The sequence below is a fragment of the Oncorhynchus mykiss genome, chromosome 20 (assembly GCF_013265735.2).
Source record: "Oncorhynchus mykiss isolate Arlee chromosome 20, USDA_OmykA_1.1, whole genome shotgun sequence".
Classification (NCBI taxonomy): domain Eukaryota; kingdom Metazoa; phylum Chordata; class Actinopteri; order Salmoniformes; family Salmonidae; genus Oncorhynchus; species Oncorhynchus mykiss.
In genome coordinates this window covers 27,096,080-27,117,745 of record NC_048584.1, presented here as the reverse complement: position 1 = coordinate 27,117,745, position 21,666 = coordinate 27,096,080, and the positions used below count along the sequence as shown (strand labels likewise).

The window sequence follows — 21,666 nt, the reverse complement described above, 5'->3', positions numbered from 1 at the left end:
GAGAAAGACGCAGGTTTTTAAGTGAGAAAGACGCAGGTTTTTAAGTGAGAAAGACGCAGGTTTTTAAGTGAGAAAGACGCAGGTTTTTAAGTGAGAAGGACACATTGTACCTTCCCCATAACTGGATTTTGAGTGATTCTAGCTCAAATAATATTTTTCAGTGGCATCAATTGATTTGGATAAACAATCCTTCTTTATCCAAATCAGCACATCAAATGTCACAGTGAATACTTACTACTAAGGCAGATATGATCTGAGGTGCAATGAGCCAGAACGCCTTTAAGCAGGTTTCTGGAAGCAGGCCGCTGGCAAGCAGCTTCGTTATCGTCACAGTTGAAAGGACTTCCTGTAAAATACAGTGTGCTCTTTGTAGTGTGTCAACAAAGCCCACATAACCATTTTAGGGAAAATCTCTGTAGAGGAGAACTGAGAAGAGGGAAAATTGAGGGATTCCTGTGCTGAATTATTTAGTTGGAAAAATATAAAGCTAGGTTTTAAAGGTGGCGTTAAATACAATTTAGCCCATTATGGAAATGTTATCCAGACTTCAGTGTTTAAGTATTCAGGACACCAAATACAGTAGCTTGTAACTCAGATAGCATCATTTTACAGTAGCTAGTAATATCACAACTTGTACAGTAACACTTGCAGTAAATATAACACCTACCCTATGACAGCCGCTCCTGAACTTGGAGGTATCCAGTCCGTCTCGGAGCAGCAGCAGGAGAAGGTGGAACTGTTCTGGGGTACTCCTGACCAGCAGCTGGTCCAGAAGCTCCTTTACTGGCTCCTCCAGGGACCTCACCTCTGATACTGACAGCCATGGTGCTAACATAGAAGAGTTACGGTTAACATTAAATAATTATACATTATATTTATCCATTACTGGGAAATGAGATGGTTTCTAAATGTACAATTCTTTTGAATAATATTTTTTTAATAATAATATGTATTATTATTTTGTGTTCAAGAGAAATTCTGTGCAAATTCTTAATTATGTCTGTTTTAGTTATCAATGTCTGTCAGCAATGGTACAGGAAATGTACTTTGACATTTACTTGAGCACTATTTTACAGATATTACGAGCAGTAGGAAATCACACAACGCACACACAGGAGAGCATCTCAGAATACACTGTACCAAGTCTGATTAAAAAAAAACTTTCATTGTTGTGGAATAAGAGTGCGTACCTGCAAGCAGTTTGTGGACATTCTGCAGAATTGCCACAAAGAGCTCCTCCTGGCCAAGGGCTTTGGTCATCTCTGCAGCAGCATAGTACGCTGAGAGGAAGTGGAGCGATGAGACCAGGAAGTCCATGGGGCGCTGGGATGGGCACAGCTCTCTGAGAATCTGCTGGCTGAAGCTCCTGTACATGCCCATGTGGCTTAGACTCTCCTGTGTGATGCCCTCGCTAGGCTCATCTTGGGGGCAAGCACAGGCCAGCTCGCTCCTCACCATTCCGGTCACCACATCCACGGAGAAGGCCTGGCCTAGTAGACTGCCTGTCTGAGCCCTCAGGCTGGCCTGGATGGCAGGGCCCATGACAGCAGTGGTCTTCCCCAGTAATTGACTCAGGGTCTCATCTAGCTGCTTGGTTGTCCTGAGGCTGGATGTCATGGCCTGGCACAGTGTGTTCATAGAAGCAAGCAGGAGCTGTACGGCGAACAGGCCCCCTGTTTCAATGTTTCCTGGGAGAGAAGACAAAGCCATAACGGCAACCTCGCTATTGACCAAATAGGTGGTGAATTTCTCCAGGTTAAGGCGGACACTGCTCTTTCTGTGGATTATCAATAGGATCAGGGACTGGATGAAATCCTGGACGGTTTTTAGGAAAGTCAGCCAAGCGGAGCTGTCCACGGTTTGAAAGAGGCCCTTATTGCTGTGTGAAAAGAGAGCTGTCAAAGATGCCTCCAAGAGGCTACTCCCATGCACAATCTTTAAAACATGATGGGAATTATTCCCTGCCAGAAGCAACCCCATGAGACTGAAGAGCTGATTCAGCAGATGTATTGTTACGGCAGGCTTCACATCATTATGTAGCTGTGTGTCTGTGACCATGAGGAATAAGAGTAAAAAGAGCCCTGAAAAGTCTTCAGAGGACATTCCATCTGGGTTAAGAGAATTGGTGATTTGAAGTAAGCTTAAAAGGTTATTGGCTTGACTTTGAGATAGGGTTATAGAGGCTCTGGTCGTACTAGAGTTCAGTATGTGTTGGGCTATGGACTCCAGTCTCTTCAAAGCAGAATGGGATTCACTGACATCGCCATCTGACTGAGTTACTGCACTTCCTTTGTCTCCAGCTGTCAAACAGCTTACTTCACTCAACTTCATGAGTGCAGGACAGACAGAGGCCATGTCTGGGATGCCGCTGAGAATCCCCACAATCCTTTGAGTGACACATCTGACAACAGCAGAGTAAATAGTGGGTAACTCGACAAGAACAAGGCTCCCAAGCAGATCTTTGGAAATGAGAGAGACAGACAGCCTCTCAGTGGTGTCATCTGGTGTCTTCTGAAGTAGGGAGCTGAGGAGAACATCAGCTATATGACACACTTCGTCCTCAGTGAGGAATGGCGAGATCATGGGTAGGTTTGTGGTAACGAGGTACCAATGTGCCACTGGGTACGTGCTGGCATCCACACTACTGACCTGACGGTCCCATAGCTGGTCACTCTGCTGGCAGAGTTGAGGATCTCCTCTCCCCACAATGTACTGGGCTGCTCTGCGGAGGACATCTGAAGCTCTAGTCTGTGCCAAGAGCTCATTGCTTAGGATAACTTTCTTCATTTGTTGGAGAGTGAGCAGTTTTTGCAGGAGGTGAGTCATGGGGCTACAGTGCTGGCCGATGGGAGAGGCCTGCTCTTCACCTGTCGCCATCACACCAGAGAGGAGAATACCTATGTCGTCTAGTATGTTAACGCTAGCTGGGTCCGCTGGGGATGTGTATTTCGTACAGTGAATCTGAAAGAGGGTGTCCACCTCCACCCAAGTGTACTTTAGCAGAAGGCCTGCATCTTGGACTTTCTGACACCCAGGGACGTCTGGGGCCTGGCCTTCAGCCAGCTGCAGCACTGGCTTCACCACCTGGAGCATCTTCTCCATCAGAGCCTGGGTTTGCCTCACAACAGGAACTGGTGTGCTGTTGTCCAAAGTTTTCAGGCTGAACAACACAGAGTACAAGAGCACACTCAAGGAGAACAACTTCAGGGACATGTCTTCGTTTCCTTCCAGATCCGGGAGTACATAGCTTGTTACATTTTCTAAAATGAGGCAGCATATTTCCAAAGTATGGCTGGTGGGGTTGTCCAGAAGGCATGTGCTGAGCGTCCTATGCACGGCCTCTGGGAGAACGGGCTGTCGGAGCTCATCCATTGCTGGGCGGCAGATGACAGCCAGGAGCTCCTCGAAGAGCTTGGGGAGCTGCCTCAGCTTGGCGTAGATCTGGAGAACAGAGGAGATGAGGGCCTCGCGTGCCTTCCTAACCCGTGGCTCTGTGCAGTCGGAATCAATCCATCCTGCCGACAGCAGCTCGTCCAGGTCCGGCTCTATGATCAGGTGGTTGAGACTGAGCAGGGCTTTTAGACAGCGGTACCATGCTGATATGGTGGGCTGGGCATTGTCGAACAACAGCCTCACCACCTTCCTGTAGAAAATCAACTGAACCTCCTCGTACTTTATCCTGTCAGCCACCACATTGTAAATGTCTACCGTCAAGCATAAATTCAAGAGGTTCTCCAAAGACAGCAGAGCTAAGCTCCAGTTTTCACCATCAAACAGGTCTTTGAGAGTCACCTCATTTGTGAAATCCAAGGCAGTGATTAACTGTGTTAACATGTGAAAGCAGAGTACTTTATTATCTCCTCCTTTACAGTAGGCATCCAGAGAGAATTTGAAGAGCAGTGGGAGGGAACTCGACCTGACCGCAAAATGGAGATCAGTGTCACAGTACCCTTGTGCACAAATCTTTGAGAGTATCGAGTTGACTGGGGAGAGTAGGCTCTTCCCCGCTGCTCCTTTCTTCATCCCTGGCTCCTCCTTTGAGAGGAGCTCCTCCTTATAGGCCTGGAGGTGGTCTGGCAGGAAGAGAGCAGACTGCAGGATGGTGTCCACTTTCCCACGGATGTCCCTACTCAGGTGCTGGCGGACACGGGAGTCATCCTCGGCCATCCAGGCCCTGGAAGTCAATAGGTGTCTGAGCAGGAGGAGGGGCTGGAGCAGGTGTGTTGTGACTTGGGCAAACACGCGGTTGGCATTGGCCTGCTGCTTTTGGACCGCGAGGTAGCTACTCAGGGTAAGGAGGAGGACCTCAAACACCTGGGGTGTCAGGGGGTCTGTGGCTTGCTGCTGACTGAGCTTGGAGCAGCCCAGGGTACACAACTTGGCCAACAGCTCCACCAGTAGCTCGTACTTAGTGGTGAATGTGACAGAGAGGACTGAGGAAGAAAGGATGCCCTGACAGCAGCTCAACACGGTGGAGACAGACGCTGAGGAGGTCCCTGAGGCAAACTCCTGAATCCTTTCAATTATAACCTGGAAAGAAAAATTACCTGTCAAAAATCAATACATGCAATAAAACAGGTGTACTTTTTTTTTTTACAATTATTTTACCAGGTAAGTTGACAGAGAACACATTCATAGTTACAGGGGAGAGGAGGGGGATGAATGAACCAATTGTAAGCTGGTGATGATTAGGTGACTGTGATGGTATGAGGGTCAGATTGGGAATTTAGCCAGGACACCGGGGTTAACACCCCTACTCCTTCAATAAGCGCCATGGGATCTTAAGTGACCACAGAGTCTGGACACCCATTTAACATCCCACCCGAAAGATGGCAGCCTACACAGGGCAATGTCCCCAATCACTGCCCTGGGGCATTTTAATATTTTTTTTAGACCAGAGGAACAGGTGCCTCCAACACCACTTCCAGCTGCATCTTGTCTCCCATCCAGGGACCAACCCTGCTTAGCTTCAGAAGCAAGCCAGCAGTGAGATGCAGGGTGGTACCATCAATGTCCTTATCTTGAAAAGCATCAAACTAACTTAAGCTGCTAAAAGTGTAGCGATTACATACTGATCATCGGCACTTATGACCAACTTACTTGCGCTACTGCCAAACGAAGGCTGATGGTTTTTCCTTGGCTCAACACACTATGTAGCTTTTTGCTGTGCAAAATATCATCCAGGTAGATCCACAAGCCTTCCACCACCACCTGTGGCAACTCCACTTTCTTACTGTAAAAGCCTGTCAATGCATGACTTATCCAATCAAAGAGTACCTGTAAGGATATATAGGACACAGCACTTCAATATAAAACAAATAAGGTTTACAGAGAAAATAGGATAAACATGCTGGAATAATTCACCTAATATCTGATGGGCAGATGTGTTACCTGTTCTTTGTTAGGAAGTAAGCACTGTGATGAAATCCATGCAAAACGGGCAAGCTTCAGTTTGTCCACCCAGGGTGTCTTGGGGTTTTTGAGCTTCAAGTGAATACCAGAGTACATGGCAGCCATGTCTGAAGCCTGGCCTGTGGAGAAATTGACCTGAGTCAATACAGTTCTCAGACTAAAGGACGTACCTTATCTGGCCAGTAGAGGGAGACGTTTACTTAAAGTTCAATTCTGACTGCTTAGTATAATGGAGCAAGCTGGTGAATGGACTTGAAACCGCAAGAATCCACATGATTGTGAAACAAAAATTAAATACATTTGTATGTCACATGCACCATATACAACAGGTGTAGGTAGACCTTGCAGTGAAATGATAAATGTACCATGCCTGGAGTGCACTGGTCAAACAAACGTGTAATCAGATTTGTTTTATAGCAAATAGCATTGACGGCTTCTAGTACAGATATACAAATATTTGGTACTAGCTTTAGTTATTAACTCGCCAAGGTTGTTTCTGCAATGCTAACATCTGTCAAAAATGACATGTCAAGTAGAAAGAAGTAAATAATACAAGTGAAAGTCATTCATATTTAGTGTCATGAGGTTGTAACAAAATCGAAGGAGACGCTAGAAAGAACAAGCGAGAATCTACATGATCAACGGCTAGCATGCACGGCTAAGCTAAATCAAGTTAAACTAATCATGGGTCTTCCAGCTGTACTTTTAACTAAGAAAACACGAAGCAATGTCTGAACAATTCAAACACTCTAATTTTAATACAATTATGAATTATAAACCGATTTTGTTAGCAAATGATGTTAGATATTACTTACTATTATAACACCAACACGTGTTCCGGTGTTTTCACAGACAAACTTTAACCTTTACCCTTTGAACGCCACTGTATCCAGACAAAAACAATCGAGTGCTGATGATTGCTCACTTTTTTTTTACGCAACCTTAATTTAACTAGGCAAGTCAGTTAAGAACAAATTCTTATTTTCAATGACGGCCTAGGAACAGTGCAGGGGCAGAACGACAGATGTGTACCTTGTCAGCTCGGGGGTTTGAACTTGCAACCTTCCGGTTACTAATCCAACGCTCTAACCACTAGAGCTGCCGCCCTAATGTGGTACCCTTCCTGCAGGCTCATCCTGACATGACCCTCCAGCATAACAATGTCACCAGCCATACTGCTCGTTCTGTGCATGATTTCCTGCAAGACAGGAATGTCAGTGTTCTGCCATGGCCGGCCGGCGAATAGCCCGGATCTCAATCCCATTGAGCACATCTGGGACCTGTTGAATCGGAGGGTGAGGGCTAGGGCCATTCCCCCCAGAAATGTCCTGGAACTTGCAGGTGCCTTGGTGGAAGAGTGGGGTAACATCTCACAGCAAGAACTGGCAAGTCTGGTGCTGTCCATGAGGAGGAGATGCACTGCAATACCTAATGCAGCTGGTGGCCACACCAGATAATGACTGTTAATTTTGATTTTGATTTTGACCCCCCCCCTCCTCCTCCTCTTTGTTGAGGGACACATTATTCCATCAATGTTAGTTACATGTCTGTGGAACTTGTTCAGTTTATGTCTCAGTTGTTGAATATTGTTATGTTCATACAAATATTTACACATGTTAAGTTTGCTGAAAATAAACGCAGTTGACAGTGAGAGGACGTTTATTTTTTTGCTGAGTTTATATGTTTCTGTGGAAGATGACATCGATTAATCGAGGTCGCTTAGCAATGTCTTTCAAAGTTTTTCTTATATCGTCGGCCATTGATTTCCGTCAGGGACTTTAACAAGAAGCAGCTAGGTTATTTTCCGGGGGTCACCTTTTCTATTGAACAGAGAGGTTTTTCTTTTCGTAGAGTTGTGTGTACTTCTGACAGTCGGTTACCGTTAGGCTGCCTTGTCGCCTGCAGATTGTGTCGACATGTCACTCCTATCGACAGACATATTGTTGTGACAGGGCGCTCCCAGCGCGATAAAGACAACTTCGCCTAAATGTGGCTGTCACGAACAGATAATGATGAATAACCGCCAGGAACCCACGATGTAATAGACATTATCATTTGTCGTTAGTGTTGGCTGGACACGAAGGAGGACGTTGACCTAACTGTTTTTATGTTGGAATTCGCTGGCCTCCTCGTATGTGAAATGGAACATGCTCGTTCGCACTTTCTTGCTATGTTTTGGTCATTTGGTAGGTAGCTGGCAAGCCAACGCACTTGAGTTTGTTTTTCTTGCTTTTATGTGTCTGAGTCGCTCACTAGCTGTCTTGCAGAATGGGACTGTTGCTGTTGCAATTGTCAAAATGTCCAGGCGTGAATATTTTGAAGCGCGAGGTTCACTCCGGTGTACATAAACTATTTTGGTTAGAATGCCAGACGTCCAGGGGACGACGAGAGGTGAGTGGGAAAAGGTTCGAACCTGTGGCACGCTCTTCGCTTTCACACCCGAGGAGATGCAACTCTCTTGTGCCCTGTGTACCACTTAGACAGTTCACCATACCCCCCCATTTGTTGAGGAACTCATGGACAGCAACTGTAAACTTTGCCAACTACAGCTCTTCGACGGACTCAAAACAAGCAACACAACAAGAAGTTGACAGCAAAGATCTGCAATCAAAGGAAACAAAACAATCCCCAACTCGGATACCCACTGAGGATGTCAAAAGGATTTTACAACTTGCCCACCCTGAGCGCTTGCGACTGTCAGGTAGGCCATGTCATTTAAGGTCACCACATGGATATCTTCGAAAATGACCAACCTGGTACTGAAATAATGTTATCACCAACTTGTGCCTGTGTAGGGTTGACTAAATTACATAGTTTATTCCTTACTTGGGCCCTATTTGTTGTCAGTTTCCCCTTTTAAACAATAATACAGTAATGTTACTTGTTTTGATTCTTATATTTTGTTTTCTATACCATCCTCCTCAGCGGCTGTGGGCTTCCTAATGGTCTCCAGCGCTGTCACAATGTCGGCGCCCTTCTTCCTGGGCCAAGTCATTGACACCATCTACACCAGCTCTTCAGAGGACTTCAGTGCCTCCCTCCGCTCTCTGTGTATCATGCTTTCAGGGGTATTCCTTTGTGGGGGCGCCGCTAATGCTGCCCGTGTCTACCTCATGCAAATCTCAGGTGAGCGTCACCGTTTGCTCTCAGTGCATGCAGAGTGGGTTTACATATTAAACAGATGTCCATCTCTGGATTTTTTGGGGGTTATTACTATCGTGACTTTGATGCCATACAGAGGAACTAATCGAACATTTCAAAAATATGTGACTCTTGCAGGGCAACAGATTGTGAGAAATCTACGTGTATTCCTATTCTCCTCGATTCTGAGGCAGGAGGTAGGTTTCTTTGATAAGACCCGTACCGGGGAACTCATTAACCGCCTATCTGCAGACACGGCACTCATCGGCCGCTCCGTCACGGACAACCTTTCTGACGGGCTCCGCGCTGTCGCCCAGGCAACAGCTGGGGTCAGCATGATGGTGAGAAACAGCCCTCTCCCCACATTTGTTTGTAAAGGGTGTGTTGGGGTGTTAAAGTCCATTCTACTCTGTACAGGGATCAGTTCTAAGATTTTGAGTCACATGGGAATGCAAGTTGTATTCAGAGGTGAAACTGGTTTGTCATTAGGAAGATGTGATTTTTCATCCTTTTATGTACAGCTTTCCTTAGCGGTTCCATTATTCTGGTTACTGTCATTTTTCTTTGTCATTGTTCTGGTCCCTCCACATAGGATCTGGTTTGACCCAAGTTCTTCATGTTACAACAAGTATATTTAGAATTTATCAAGTTAATTCCTTGAGTTTCCTCCTTGGTTACTATATATTCCTAGGATGTCATTTCTAAAACGGATGACCCCGTAGCAAAATATCCATAACTCATTTATCATAGTAAATATAGTACAGTTGAATACATTCATGATAAATATGTTAACACATCCTCTCCGGTCATTAGTGGCTTTACAGGTTCAAAATCCCTTTATAAAAAGGTAACCGAGCAGGCTTAAAAGACTTGGGCTGAATTGCCTCCTCACATTTCCTGGCATCTCCCTCTCGCTCTCTGCCAACAGTTTTACGTGTCACCAAGTTTAGCAGCCTTTGTGCTGCTGATTGTGCCTCCTATGGCTGGCCTAGCTGTCATATATGGGAGATACCTGCGCTCCATATCCAAACGTACACAGGACTCTCTGGCTGAGGCCACACAGGTAAGACGAGACCCGTTCTAACTGCACAGCATTAGTCATTACTGAAGCAGTGGTGCGCTGTAGATTATTCTCCAAGCAGAGTACATAGACACCAGGTCTTTTAATCATATATTTTTTCAAAATTGAAACCAATTGATCAGACTGATACTGTATTGTCTTGTAGTTGGCAGAAGAACGCATCAGCAACATGAGGACAGTTCGGGCGTTTGGTAAGGAGCTGACAGAGGTGGCCAAGTATACGGAGAAGGCCAACTATGTTCTCCACCTGGCCAAACAGGAAGCCGTTTTGAGGGCTGGCTTCTTTGGCGCGGTGAGCATCCAACAATTCAATGTTGCCCAATGTTCCTTAAAGAGAAATGGAGTGGTTGTTAACATTTTCTCAATCAACGGCATTTGAAATGTAGTCAAGCCCTTTTGGCCTTTTGAAAGACTGGAACCACAGAGTTGTGCGATCTGTGGTGGAAGCTTCTGCTTTTATGACCTGTGTGTTTCTTCGGGGGTCATTGGGTTGTAACTGGTTTTGTATGAGTCTCTTTTAGACTGGACTCAGTGGCAACATCATCATCCTGTCAGTGCTGTATAAGGGAGGGCTATTGATGGCCAGTGAACACATGACTGTGGGAGAGCTCTCTTCCTTCCTCATGTACGCCTTCTGGGTGGGCATTAGCATTGCAGGTAGGGCGTATATAATTGTCTCATTGCCTATGCATTCTGAGGAAAACCCCCGCTCATTAATCAATGAACAAATCACACTGTTAAAATTTTCATTTTAATAAGAAACTGATTCTCTCTATCCCCTAGTCTGTCTGAGCAGCTGTTTAAATGTCTGTTTCGTTGAACAGGTATGAGCTCGTTCTACTCTGAACTGATGAAGGGCTTTGGCGCAGGGGCACGGCTTTGGGAGCTACTGGACAGGAAGCCCGAGTTCCCCCTCAATGGTCAGCATCAAGCCCTGCCATTCTAGACCACACTGAGAAAGCATTGTGCAAAACACCTTAATTACATCACACTTGGCTAGTAGTCCTCTGCATCTAAACAGGCATGTAAACGTACATGTCCATGTTCCTCCTCATTTCTCTGAAGAGGGTATTGTGCTGAGGCCAGAGCAGCTTAAGGGTCAACTGGAGTTCCAGAATGTCTCCTTTGCCTACCCAACCCGCAAAGACGCCCCCATCTTCCAGGACCTGAGTCTCTCTGTGCCTGCTGGCTCCGTCATGGCCGTGGTAGGGCCCAGCGGATCGGGCAAATCCACTCTGGTCTCCCTGCTGCTCAGGCTCTACGACCCAGTTGCAGGTGAGGACTACAGCTGAGGTAATCTCTTACAGCATGTCTTCCATTTCGTCAACAGTCTTATGATATAGAGATCCTTTTTTGCTGTATAGGTGTGATCACTATCGACGGGCATGATGTGAGAGATTTGAATCCTTATTGGCTGAGGAGTCACATTGGAACTGTTAGTCAGGTAATTGGTCACATGACGATTATTAGTAGGCAATATGTTCCCATTGTTGTGGCTAAGCAGTGCTTTGACATGTGGTCTAACCCTGTGGTATTCTCCCTCTGTGGGTCTGCAGGAGCCTGTACTCTTCTCCTGTTCCATCGCTGAGAACATTGCCTATGGAGCGCCCGACTCTGGCACGGTCACAGTTCAGGAAATCCACCGGGCTGCACAGATCGCCAACGCTTATGAGTTTGTCCGAGGTTTCCCAAAAGGCTTTGACACTGTGGTGGGAGAGAAGGGTGTTCTTCTCTCAGGTGAGACAAATGCATGCGTATCAGGAATTTTCTTTGATTTTGTGATGTGATTACGTAGTTGATAGGTGTTCCTAAAGATTTTTTTTTTTTAAATTGTTATGGTGTTGGACTTCACTGGGCATTCCTCAAACCGGAATGATCTGACTACAGAGTTATTGTTCATAACTAAAACCATCGCTTCTTTAACAGCTTTAATGTAATGACTAGTTTTGCTTTAACCAACAGGTGGTCAGAAACAGAGAATTGCTATTGCAAGGGCTCTGCTTAAGGTATTTTTAATTACACCCGATTACATGCATCAACAATTTTATGTTTTAGTCAAATGGGCAAATGTTGTAATGTATGCATTCTCTCCCTTCTCTCAGAACCCCAAGATACTTCTACTTGATGAGGCAACAAGGTAAGACATTGTGCATGGTCTAATCACATTTTACATGAGTCGCTCTTCCTCTGTTTTGGACAGTTAAGCAAGGTCAATCAGCTGGGTGAAGCAGGGTCAAACAACCCAATGACATGTGAGCTATAACTCATGGACCTCTCACTTTTGCCCTCTCTTTTCCATCCCCCTCTTCCTCAGTGCCCTGGATGCAGAGAATGAGTTCCTGGTCCAGGAGGCTCTAGAGCGGCTCATGGATGGGCGCACAGTGCTGATCATCGCCCACCGCCTCTCCACCATCCAGAACGCTGACGCCGTGGCTGTGCTGGACCAGCGGCGTGTGGTGGAGTGTGGGCAGCATGCACAGCTCTTGGGCAACCGCCAAGGCCTCTTCAGGAAGCTGATGGAGAAACAAGCCTTCCTTCAAGAGGGGCAAAAGCAAGCGTTGCGTTGAAAAGAGCTGGGGAGGGGCCTTAAATGTAGAGAAACTGCCTTTAGCTGTGTGGTGACGTGCTAATCACGCTGCGCTCTGCTACACTCCTCAGTCTGTCAGTGGTGTGTGTGAATCAGTTTAAGCTATTTGCAAGGGAGCATTTGAATATCAACTGGAACATCGATGATTTTAATATTGCAGAGCCATCTCGTAGCGCTGACGGGGATTCATTTTGAGACAGCCAGTAGGTTTGGATTCTCTTCTTGAGGACACCCAACTTATTGAGTATCATTCTTCAAGCTGCAATATGTACCTGACCAAATTTGCATAGAAATGTTATAGATAAGTCACTCATTGAAAGCAAGTCTAAGAAGGGGTACATCTGTTCTATGTGCGCTATTTCTATGCTTCCTGTTAAGTTTAGTTTTTACGTCTTTTACTTTCGGTTTTGTACACCAGCTTTAAAAAGCTAGAAATATCTTTGATTCTGAAAAATATATTTCACAGTGGTTTAGATGGTACAATGATTCTCTACACTGTGCTTCCTAGTTTTGTCACACTAACTGAAATTAGGCAAACTATTAGTTTCAGCTACCAGGAAATGGCGGCGGGAATTCTGCATAGTGCATCTTTGAGGTTAGGATATGCAGAAAATATGAATCACACCAAAACTTTGAAGTACGGCCTATGTGAAGTAAATATTATAACTGAGTCACTATGCCTTTTCAAGAAAACAAAAGCTATCTTTTGTATTAAATAACTACTTACCAGACTGAAACAAATATACACTCAGTGGCAAGTTTCTTAGGTACGCCAACCCGTTCACAAAATTGGGTCGAGCCTTTAGATAGTGAGTCATGTGGCTTGCGATATAAAGCAGACGGACAGTCATCAAGGCATTTAGTTACTGTTCGATTGAAGGTTAGAATGGGTGAAACGATTGACCTAAGGGACTTTGAGCATGGTTTGATCGTCGGTGCCAGGCATGCATGCATGCCTCCTAGGCTTTTCACGCACAACCGTGTCTAGGGTTTACCGAGACGTGAGACAAACAAAAAAACATCCAATCAGCAGCAGTCCTGTGGGCGAAAACAGCTTGTTGATGAGGTCGATTGAGAAGGGCAAGAATAGTGCAAGCTTACAGGCGGACCACAAACAGGTAACAAATGGCGCACAACGACATCTCGGAACTCACAACTCATCCGTCCTTGTCACGGATGGGCTATTGCAGCAGACGACCACACCAGGTTCCACTCCTCTATCAGCTAAAAACAAGAAGCGGCTCCAGTGGGCACGCAATCAATTGACACACTGGACAATTGAGGACAAAAAAAACAACATTGCCTGGTCCGATGAATCTTGATTCCTGTTGCGTCATGCCAGAGTCAGGATTTGGCATAAGCAGCGTGAGTCCATGGCCCATCCTGCCTGGTGTCAACAGTAGAGGATGATTGGGGTGGTGTGGGGAACGTTCATTCCATTGATAACAATTGAGCAATGTTTCCATGCCCTGAAGAATTCAGACTGTTCTGGAGGCAAAGGGGTGTCCGACTCGGTACCAGATGGGTGTACCTAATAAACTAGCCACAGTGTGCATTTATTTGTTACAAGTTATCCAAAACGTGAAGCTAGCATTGTCAATTATGTAGGCCTATTTCAAAGACAATGGCAAACATACAGAGCACTGATATACAAGCAACATTGGCATAAATGTGGACGATCATCAAATATCTTACATTGCAGTTGATAAAGCAAACAAACCACCACTGATCAGTTATGAAAATGATGTGCATATCCATGCAAATGTTCTGCTATATCACCTATTTCACCACTGGCTATTATTTCATTGATGGTATGGTATGCTGGATATTTGATTTACATAAAATACAATCACAAAATGAATCTTCAAAGATGCTTTTGGGTCTTCCACTGGTACCAATTGTACATTTCTGAACAATCTAACATTCAATAGGTAAAATTTGACCAAATCCATGTTATCTTGACAGTATGTATGACTGAAAGACCTTGCAGACTTTTTAGTATTTGGATTTAGAGTTCAGCAAAATCCTTTATACTAATGGGATATGTAGATCTTTAAAATGTGGCATTATAAGCTCATAGTATCAAATAACATTTATTTTCTTATCTGACACTGATGAATAGATTTTTCTCACGTACCTGTGACACTGGATGTACTGTGCCTGGATTGTACTGCAAAGAAACATTCACTGCTCTGTTTTGTGCCATTTTGCTCCTCACATTTTAATATTGGATTCAGTAGTCATCCTTGTGCAATAGAAAGGCAAGAACAAGAATGGTAGGGAGATTTTAAATAACTTTGAGCTTCAACCAATGCCATACCAATGTGTTTGTGTGTAAGTCCTATATAAATGTTCTCTACAGAAGGCTCCTTGGTAAAATCAGCATGTTGTAATAATGTATTCAAATATAATATTTTAATGATTTTGTGTGCTAAATTATTAGGCCTTTGTGAAAAATAAATGATTTTAATAATATTCTGTGATTTCCTTTTCAAATATAAACCCTTTAATACAGAACCTTACTATGCAGGAAAAGTTACATTAACTGTAAAATGTTTTTTATATTATCTCAGACTCAGTCATATATCTTCTCAGAAAATATTTCATCTAACCTAATCTCTCGTGGACAGATGAAACAGCAAGAAAAAAAAGAGTAAATGACAAACTTTCACAAGAGAATTTTACTTCTGGGTAACAAAAATGACCAAAAGAGGGTACTAATTAACCTATTGTTTTTTTTCTCTCCAATCTGTGTGTGTTTAGAACAGTTATATATCAAATGAATGAAATTCTAAATGTTCAGTCGAGACAAATCTGGACCATCCTCATCCATTCTATTCATACACCTTTGTCACCCCTTTGTCACCTCAAATAGATCAGTTCAGAGCCCATGACATGCACTGGCGTTGCGTACTGGACACCTGCGCTCAATATGTACTATGAAGCTAAGTAGTTATTTCTTGGCATCAAATCACATATCTACCATGGCTTTGATTGGACTGATCATGTCAACATCATACTTTCAATATCTTAGCTAGCAAGCTAGACAAGCAGTCATCTTCAAGAATCAAGTCAACAATCTACTGGCAAATCCTGTTCAATCCTTGTCATATGAAGATAAATTATAGATAAAACGTATCGGTACTCATCAGCCATTGGACATAACACAACAATGAGTGGTTTGGAAGGAATCAGTGGCTAACTGCAAGTGTTGCAAAGCAATCACTAGCCTGCTACTCAGTGGAAAGGGTGTGTGGTCCAAGTCTGGGTTTAAGGGTCTCTTTTCCAAGCTTAAAAGGATAAGCATTCACATGCAACACCATGGGAATGAAAAGGTTGAATTCATTGGCCATGCTGTCAATACAGCATGACTTCTGCCGCATTCAAAACAACTGGAAACTTGGAACTGGGAAATCTCAGACGTCAGTGAGTTCAAGACAGCTGGGAACTCAGGGAAAAAATGAGCCCCGACTGGGAAAATACATTTTGAACAGTCATTCAAGTTGGAATTCCAAGTCGGGAACTCATGCCATGATTCAACCTTGTTTAAAAAATATATATTTTCCCCCTTTTTTCTCCCAATTTCAATTACGATCTTGTCTCATCGCTGCAACTCCCCAACGGGCTTGGGAGAAGCAAAGGTTGAGTCATGCATACTCCGAAACTTGACCCACCAAACCACACTCTTTAACACTCGCCTGCTTAACCCAGAAGCCAGCTGCACCAAAGTGTCAGAAGAAACACCGTTCAGCTGACAACCGAAGTCAGCCTGCCGGCACCCGGCCTGCCACAAGGAGTCACTAGAGCGCGAGAAGCAAAGCGAAGTAAAGTATTTATCCTACGGTTCTGACTTGTGTACAGGGAGATTACTGTAAGAACGGTCCATGTTATGAATTCTGTACCTGTACATTTCAAAAGTGCTGAACAAATACTTATATTGACTACATCCATCCTAGCTCGCTCATTAATGTCTTAATCGAAATTACGGATTGCCTCTTATCAACTGACAAACATCTCAAATGTCAGTAGAATCCACATTTGTTTAAGCAAGTCAGCCATATCAGCTATGTTTTTTAAAAAGGCAGTAAATGAGGCTGAATTAACTGTTTCGCTGCCAGACAAGGCTCTATTCATAGCCAGATGTAAGGATTCACTCCATGGTGCTGAAAAGAAAGCTCTGCTGTTGGGACAGATTTATGTAGTTTGTGGGCACAGTTTGTGGGCACCATTTGTCACTGTTATAGTGCAAATAATGTATTGTTTAGTGGTGTGTTGTGTAGTGGCTTTGCTAGCTTGCATCAAAACATTTGGGGGGAGTTTGCCCCACCAAAATCTTCATGCTAAAATCGCCACTGCTCAGGCCTTGAAAATGAAATGGCCTAATTGAACTGATGGAAAGTAAGTGGATTTCGGTGAAGAAATGCCGTGGTTAAGACTACGATGGTGCCAGTGCAGAGTGGAGCATACTCAGGTGTTCAAAAGCACATATCAGACCGAGACCCTAATGCTTCGTTCTTAGGTAGCTCTTTATGAGTTTTAGTTGAGAAAACCATCTCTCCGCAGAAGCGACAGTTACAGGGATGGTTAAAAACAACTTGATTGCCATAGCAACATCAGGGAACAGGGCAGAAGGGAGTGGGGATTCAAATACAGCAGCTCTGTAACATCTTTAATTGAGCCTCTCATTCTCCTTAATTTCCATTCTCAAAACATTATGGAAAGAGTTTAACTGTAGCCTATAGGATGTTTTGGGACAGGTCCACCTGGCAGATGCAAACAGATTGGCAGATGCAAACAGATAAATACAGGATAAGGTAGGATGAAGGAGTACTCACCCTGGTCAACGAGCAGAGGCAGCAGGTCTGTGGAGTAGCTGCACTCAAGGAAGGCAGTGTGTGGGCCACCTTCACAGGCTGTATTTACTGTGCAGCCCAGTTTCACTGGTGAATGGTTCTATGTCATCATGACAATGTGGGTGAGTGCCTCCCCATCTGGCAGGAAGTCCTCCATCCCTCTACTTTGACTGAACTGAGTTATCCATCTACCTACACACACACGCAAATAAGAGCCGATAGGTTAAAGGTGACAACAAGGAGATGAAATAAGGACTTGAACCCCAGCCCTCTAGTACCTTTGAAGTAGACAACACACAGAGCAACCAAGGCAGCACTTCTTCACACAGGCTTTGTCAGGATGCGATCCACCTTGCAGCCAGTCTGGTTGATTGCATTAATGGTTGTGCCTGTTTTCAATCTTTCCGCAAGATGGCGCCAACTCTCCATGTTTTGTAAATGCTCAGTACAATGCTCATGTGCTTTCAAAATGGTCCCGTATTCTTCCACGAACGAAAACCATCACTGTTCAAATTAGTCTCTTTTTCCAAAAATGCCACAACAAAAACAAAAAACTGCATCAGATATACTTGAATACACAAGCTATGTCAGTGTCATTTTTTCTCAATTTTTCATACATATTTCATAGTTGTCACTAAATCTCAGAGGGACTGGGTCCCCACTTTGAGGGAATACAAAATCTCTGATCTGTTTTGACCCTTTTTGACAAGATGTGGCCACAATTGTGCATCATCACATAAACACACTCACATTCTGTAGTAGGTCCACAAACTGGTATTTTTGTGACTGGAACAGCAAGTGCTGGGGGTGAATCAGACTCCAGGTGTAGCTGGTTGAGAAAATGCCAAGAGTGTGCAAAGCTGTCATCAATGAGTAGGTGTTCTAAAACTTTTGACTGGTAGTGTAGCTGATATTGCTGACTTGCTTAAACAAATGTGGTTTCTACTGACAACTGAGATGTACAAGCTATGGCATAAGGGGATGACAAGCGGATAAGAGGCTATCCATAATTTCAATTAAGACATTAATGAGCGAGCGACGACAGAAGTAGTCAATATAACTATTTGTTCAGCACTTTTGAAATGTACAGCGACAGAATTCAGAACATGGGCCGTTCTTACAGTGTTCTCTTTGTACAACAAGTCAGAACCATAGGATAAATAAAGGGGGCATATAAACAGACAATGAAAGCTCTTCCAATATTCAATAATTACATTTCTCTAAAACAGGTTATAGGCTACATGTGCACCCCCAAGTTAGAACAGTAGGCAAAATGAAGAGGTGAAAATAGATTGAATGTAACGCTCAATGAGTGAATAGGTGTGGAGTCAGGCGCAGAGAGCAAAGGATGCGGGAAAAAACACGCTTTAATGTCCAAAATAATCACAGGAACAACATAGTATACCCAAACCAGGTATAACTACAAAACAAAAATGTACCCTATCGTGAAATACAAGGACAGCGAGAAACCCAACGAAAACACTAACCACTCTAACACATACAGATGAACAAGCCCGCACAAACAGAAGCGGGCTGAACGAACTTAAATAACCCCACCCTAACAACCAAACAAGGAACAGGTGAAACCAATTAGACAAAACCAAACGAACACACAACAAAGGATCGGTGGCAGCTAGTAGACCGGCGACGACGACCGCCGAGTGCCACCCGAACAAGAAGGGGAGTCAGCTTCGGTAATATTTGTGACATTGAATTGTTAGGGTGAAGCACATTGAATGCCGTTTGGGTCTTTGCGTATCAAAAAACATACACGTCATATAACACTATTTGACACGTTAAATAAGCTTTTAATTTGACACATCAAATGACACAATTCTATTATAGAATGTTGTGTGTGCTGAATTTGCACGTGCAAGCCAAGCGCCCCCACTACTATCAGTAGCACTGTCAAAGCTGTACAAAAAAGTTTGCTAACCAGGCCATGAACGATGTGTTTGCAATACCGTATTACCTTCTTAGCTACAATATACATATCTCCGTTGCATATTACATCATTTATGCAGCAACATACAAGATATTTTTGGACTCACCTTGTGAAGGTGGCGCAGCGGGCCTTTGTGGGCAAATTTTGGCATCAAACTCTGGCATTCTCTGGATTTGTGGTGGGAACTCTGGAAAAAAAACACAGCCACTCCATTGAATAGCAGGCTAACATTAGTGGTTGCTTTGCAATGCTTGCAGTTAGCCACTGATTCCTTCCAAATGACTCATTGTTGAATTTGTTGTGTAATCTTTATGTCCAATGACCGATGAGCACCGATACATTTTAGCTATAATTTCTATTCATATGACAAGGATTAAAAAGGATTTGCCAGTAGATTGTTGACTTGATTTATGATGATGACTGCTAGCTAAGAAAGTAAGATGTTGACATGATCAGTCCAATCAAAGCTACTGTACATATAACGTGATTTGACGTAATTTTATCTGTGGCCAATCAAATCAAATCAAATGTATTTATATAGCCCTTCGTACATCAGCTGATATCTCAAAGTGCTGTACAGAAACCCAGCCTAAAACCCCAAACAGCAAGCAATGCAGGTGTAGAAGCACGGTGGCTAGGTAAAACTCCCTAGAAAGGCCAAAACCTAGGAAAAAACCTAGAGAGGAACCAGGCTATGAGCGGTGGCCAGTCCTCTTCTGGCTGTGCCGGGTGGAGATTATAACAGAACATGTCCAAGATGTTCAAATGTTCATAAATGACCAGCATGGTCAAATAATAATAATCACCGTAGTTGTCGAGAGTGAGGCAAGTCAGCACCTCAGGAGTAAATGTCAGTTGGCTTTTCATAGCCAATCATTAAGAGTATCTCTACCACTCCTGCTGTCTCTAGAGAGTTGAAAACAGCAGGTCTGGGACAGGTAGCACATCCGGTGAACAGGTCAGGATTCCATAGCCGCAGACAGAACAGTTGAAACTAGAGCAGCAGCACGGCCAGGTGGACTGGGGACAGCAAGGAGTCATCATGCCAGGTAGTCCAGAGGCATGGTCCTAGGGCTCAGGTCCTCCGAGAGAGAGAAAGAAAAAGAGAAAGAGAGAATTAGAGAGAGCATACTTAAATTCACACAGGACACCGGATAAGACAGGAGAAGTACTCCAGATATAACAAACTGACCCTAGCCCCCCGACACATAAACTACTGCAGCATAAATACTGGAGGCTGAGACAGGAGGGGTCAGGAGACACTGTGGCCCCATCCGATGATACCCCCGGACAGGGCCAAACAGGAAGGATATAACCCCACCCACTTTGCCAAAGCACAGCCCCCACACCACTAGAGGGATATCTTCAACCACCAACTTACCATCCTGAGACAAGGCTGAGTATAGCCCACCAAGATCTCCGCCAAGGCACAACCCAAGGGGGGGCGCCAACCCAGACAGGAAGATCACATCAGTGACTCAACCCACTCAAGTGATGCACCCCTCCTAGAGACGGCCTGAAAGAGCACCAGTAAGCCAGTGATTCAGCCCTGTAATAGGGTTAGAGGCAGAGAATTCCAGTGGAAAGAGGGGAACCGGCCAGGCTGAGACAGCAAGGGCGGTTCGTTGCTCCAGAGCCTTTCCGTTCACCTTCACACTCCTAGGCCAGACTACACTCAATCATATGACCATTCCATAAAAATTGGCAGACCATTCCATAAAAATTGAGCTCTATAGGAGAAAGCCCTGCCTCCAGCTGTTTGCTTAGAAATTCTAGGGACAATTAGGAGGCCTGCGTCTTGTGACCGTAGCGTACGTGTAGGTATGTACGGCAGGACCAAATCAGAGAGATAGGTAGGAGCAATCCCATGTAATGCTTTGTAGGTTAGCAGTAAAACCTTGAAATGAGCCCTTGCCTTAACAGGAAGCCAGTGTAGGGAGGCTAGCACTGGAGTAATATGATAAAATGTTTTGGTTCTAGTCAGGATTCTAGCAGATGTATTTAGCACTAACTGAAGTTTATTTAGTGCTTTATCCGGGTTGCCGGAAAGTATAGCATTGCAGTAGTCTAACCTAGAAGTAACAAAAGCATGGATACATTTTTCTGCATCATTTTTGGACAGAAAATTTCAGATTTTTGCAATGTTACGTAGATGGAAAAAAGCTGTCCTTGAAACAGTCTTGATATGTTCGTGAAAAGAGAGATCAGGGTCCAGAGTAACGCCAAGGTCCTTCACAGTTTTATTTGAGATGACTGTACAACCATTAAGATTAATTGTCAGATTCAACAGAAGATCTCTTTGTTTCTTGGGACCTAGAACAAGCATCTCTGTTTTGTCCTTATGTCTGAAACACAGGATTCTAGCGAGGGCAATTTTGGGGCTTCACCATGTTTCATTGAAATGTACAGCTGTGTGTCATCTGCATAGCAGTGAAAGTTAACATTATGTTTTCGAATGACATCCCCAAGAGGTAAAATAAACTGCTCAAAAAAATAAGGGGAACACTAAAATAACACATCCTAGATCTGAATGAATGAAATATTCTTATTAAATACTTTTTTCTTTACATAGTTGAATGTGCTGACAACAAAATCACACAAAAATTATCAATGGAAATCAAATTTATCAACCCATGGAGGTCTGGAT

The 21,666-nt window shown here is 44.1% G+C and overlaps 2 protein-coding genes across 4 annotated transcripts in view; one reads left to right on the top strand and one right to left on the bottom strand.

The window, feature by feature from the left end:
• Nucleotides 1-17,976, bottom strand: part of LOC110499274 (URB2 ribosome biogenesis homolog) — a 33,071-nt gene extending 15,095 nt beyond the window's left edge. Inside the window, exons 1-8 of one of the 2 annotated variants that reach the window (XM_036956098.1) lie at nucleotides 17,825-17,976; nucleotides 17,353-17,594; nucleotides 17,057-17,266; nucleotides 5,392-5,531; nucleotides 5,101-5,277; nucleotides 1,191-4,530; nucleotides 668-828; nucleotides 236-346 (exon numbers count right to left, since the gene is read on the bottom strand). In XM_036956098.1, coding sequence (XP_036811993.1) covers nucleotides 236-346; nucleotides 668-828; nucleotides 1,191-4,530; nucleotides 5,101-5,277; nucleotides 5,392-5,517 — 3,915 coding nt within the window. In that variant the 5' untranslated portion in view covers nucleotides 5,518-5,531; nucleotides 17,057-17,266; nucleotides 17,353-17,594; nucleotides 17,825-17,976. Of the gene's footprint in view, nucleotides 1-235; nucleotides 347-667; nucleotides 829-1,190; nucleotides 4,531-5,100; nucleotides 5,278-5,391; nucleotides 5,532-6,227; nucleotides 6,411-17,056; nucleotides 17,267-17,352; nucleotides 17,595-17,824 lie in introns of those variants that run through there. The other variant, XM_021576306.2, reaches the window with a different exon arrangement.
• On the top strand, nucleotides 7,143-14,696 carry LOC110499275 (ATP-binding cassette, sub-family B (MDR/TAP), member 10). Of its 2 annotated transcripts, XM_021576308.2 has the most exons (14): nucleotides 7,678-7,803; nucleotides 7,962-8,113; nucleotides 8,338-8,538; nucleotides 8,692-8,894; nucleotides 9,482-9,616; nucleotides 9,780-9,926; nucleotides 10,156-10,291; nucleotides 10,459-10,554; nucleotides 10,700-10,909; nucleotides 10,999-11,078; nucleotides 11,191-11,371; nucleotides 11,597-11,640; nucleotides 11,737-11,771; nucleotides 11,949-14,696. In XM_021576308.2, the coding sequence occupies exons 3-14, from the start codon at nucleotides 8,355-8,357 to the stop codon at nucleotides 12,199-12,201; spliced, it is 1,704 nt and encodes a 567-aa protein (XP_021431983.1). In that variant the 5' UTR covers nucleotides 7,678-7,803; nucleotides 7,962-8,113; nucleotides 8,338-8,354; the 3' UTR covers nucleotides 12,202-14,696. The 2 variants fall into 2 exon arrangements, with proteins under 2 accessions (XP_021431982.2, XP_021431983.1); XM_021576307.2 differs by having other exon boundaries at nucleotides 7,143-8,113.
• Nucleotides 17,977-21,666: the final 3,690 nt, after the last annotated feature.

What these genes read in the sequence shown, in the direction of transcription:
- LOC110499275 (XM_021576307.2), top strand. Translation starts at nt 7,681, where the DNA reads ATGGGACTGTTGCTGTTGCAATTGTCAAAATGTCCAGGCGTGAATATT. An exon ending in GGGCTGGCTTCTTTGGCGCG is followed by an intron (nt 9,927 to 10,155) that starts GTGAGCATCCAA and finishes AGTCTCTTTTAG; the next exon opens with ACTGGACTCAGTGGCAACAT. An exon ending in CTACTTGATGAGGCAACAAG is followed by an intron (nt 11,772 to 11,948) that starts GTAAGACATTGT and finishes CCTCTTCCTCAG; the next exon opens with TGCCCTGGATGCAGAGAATG.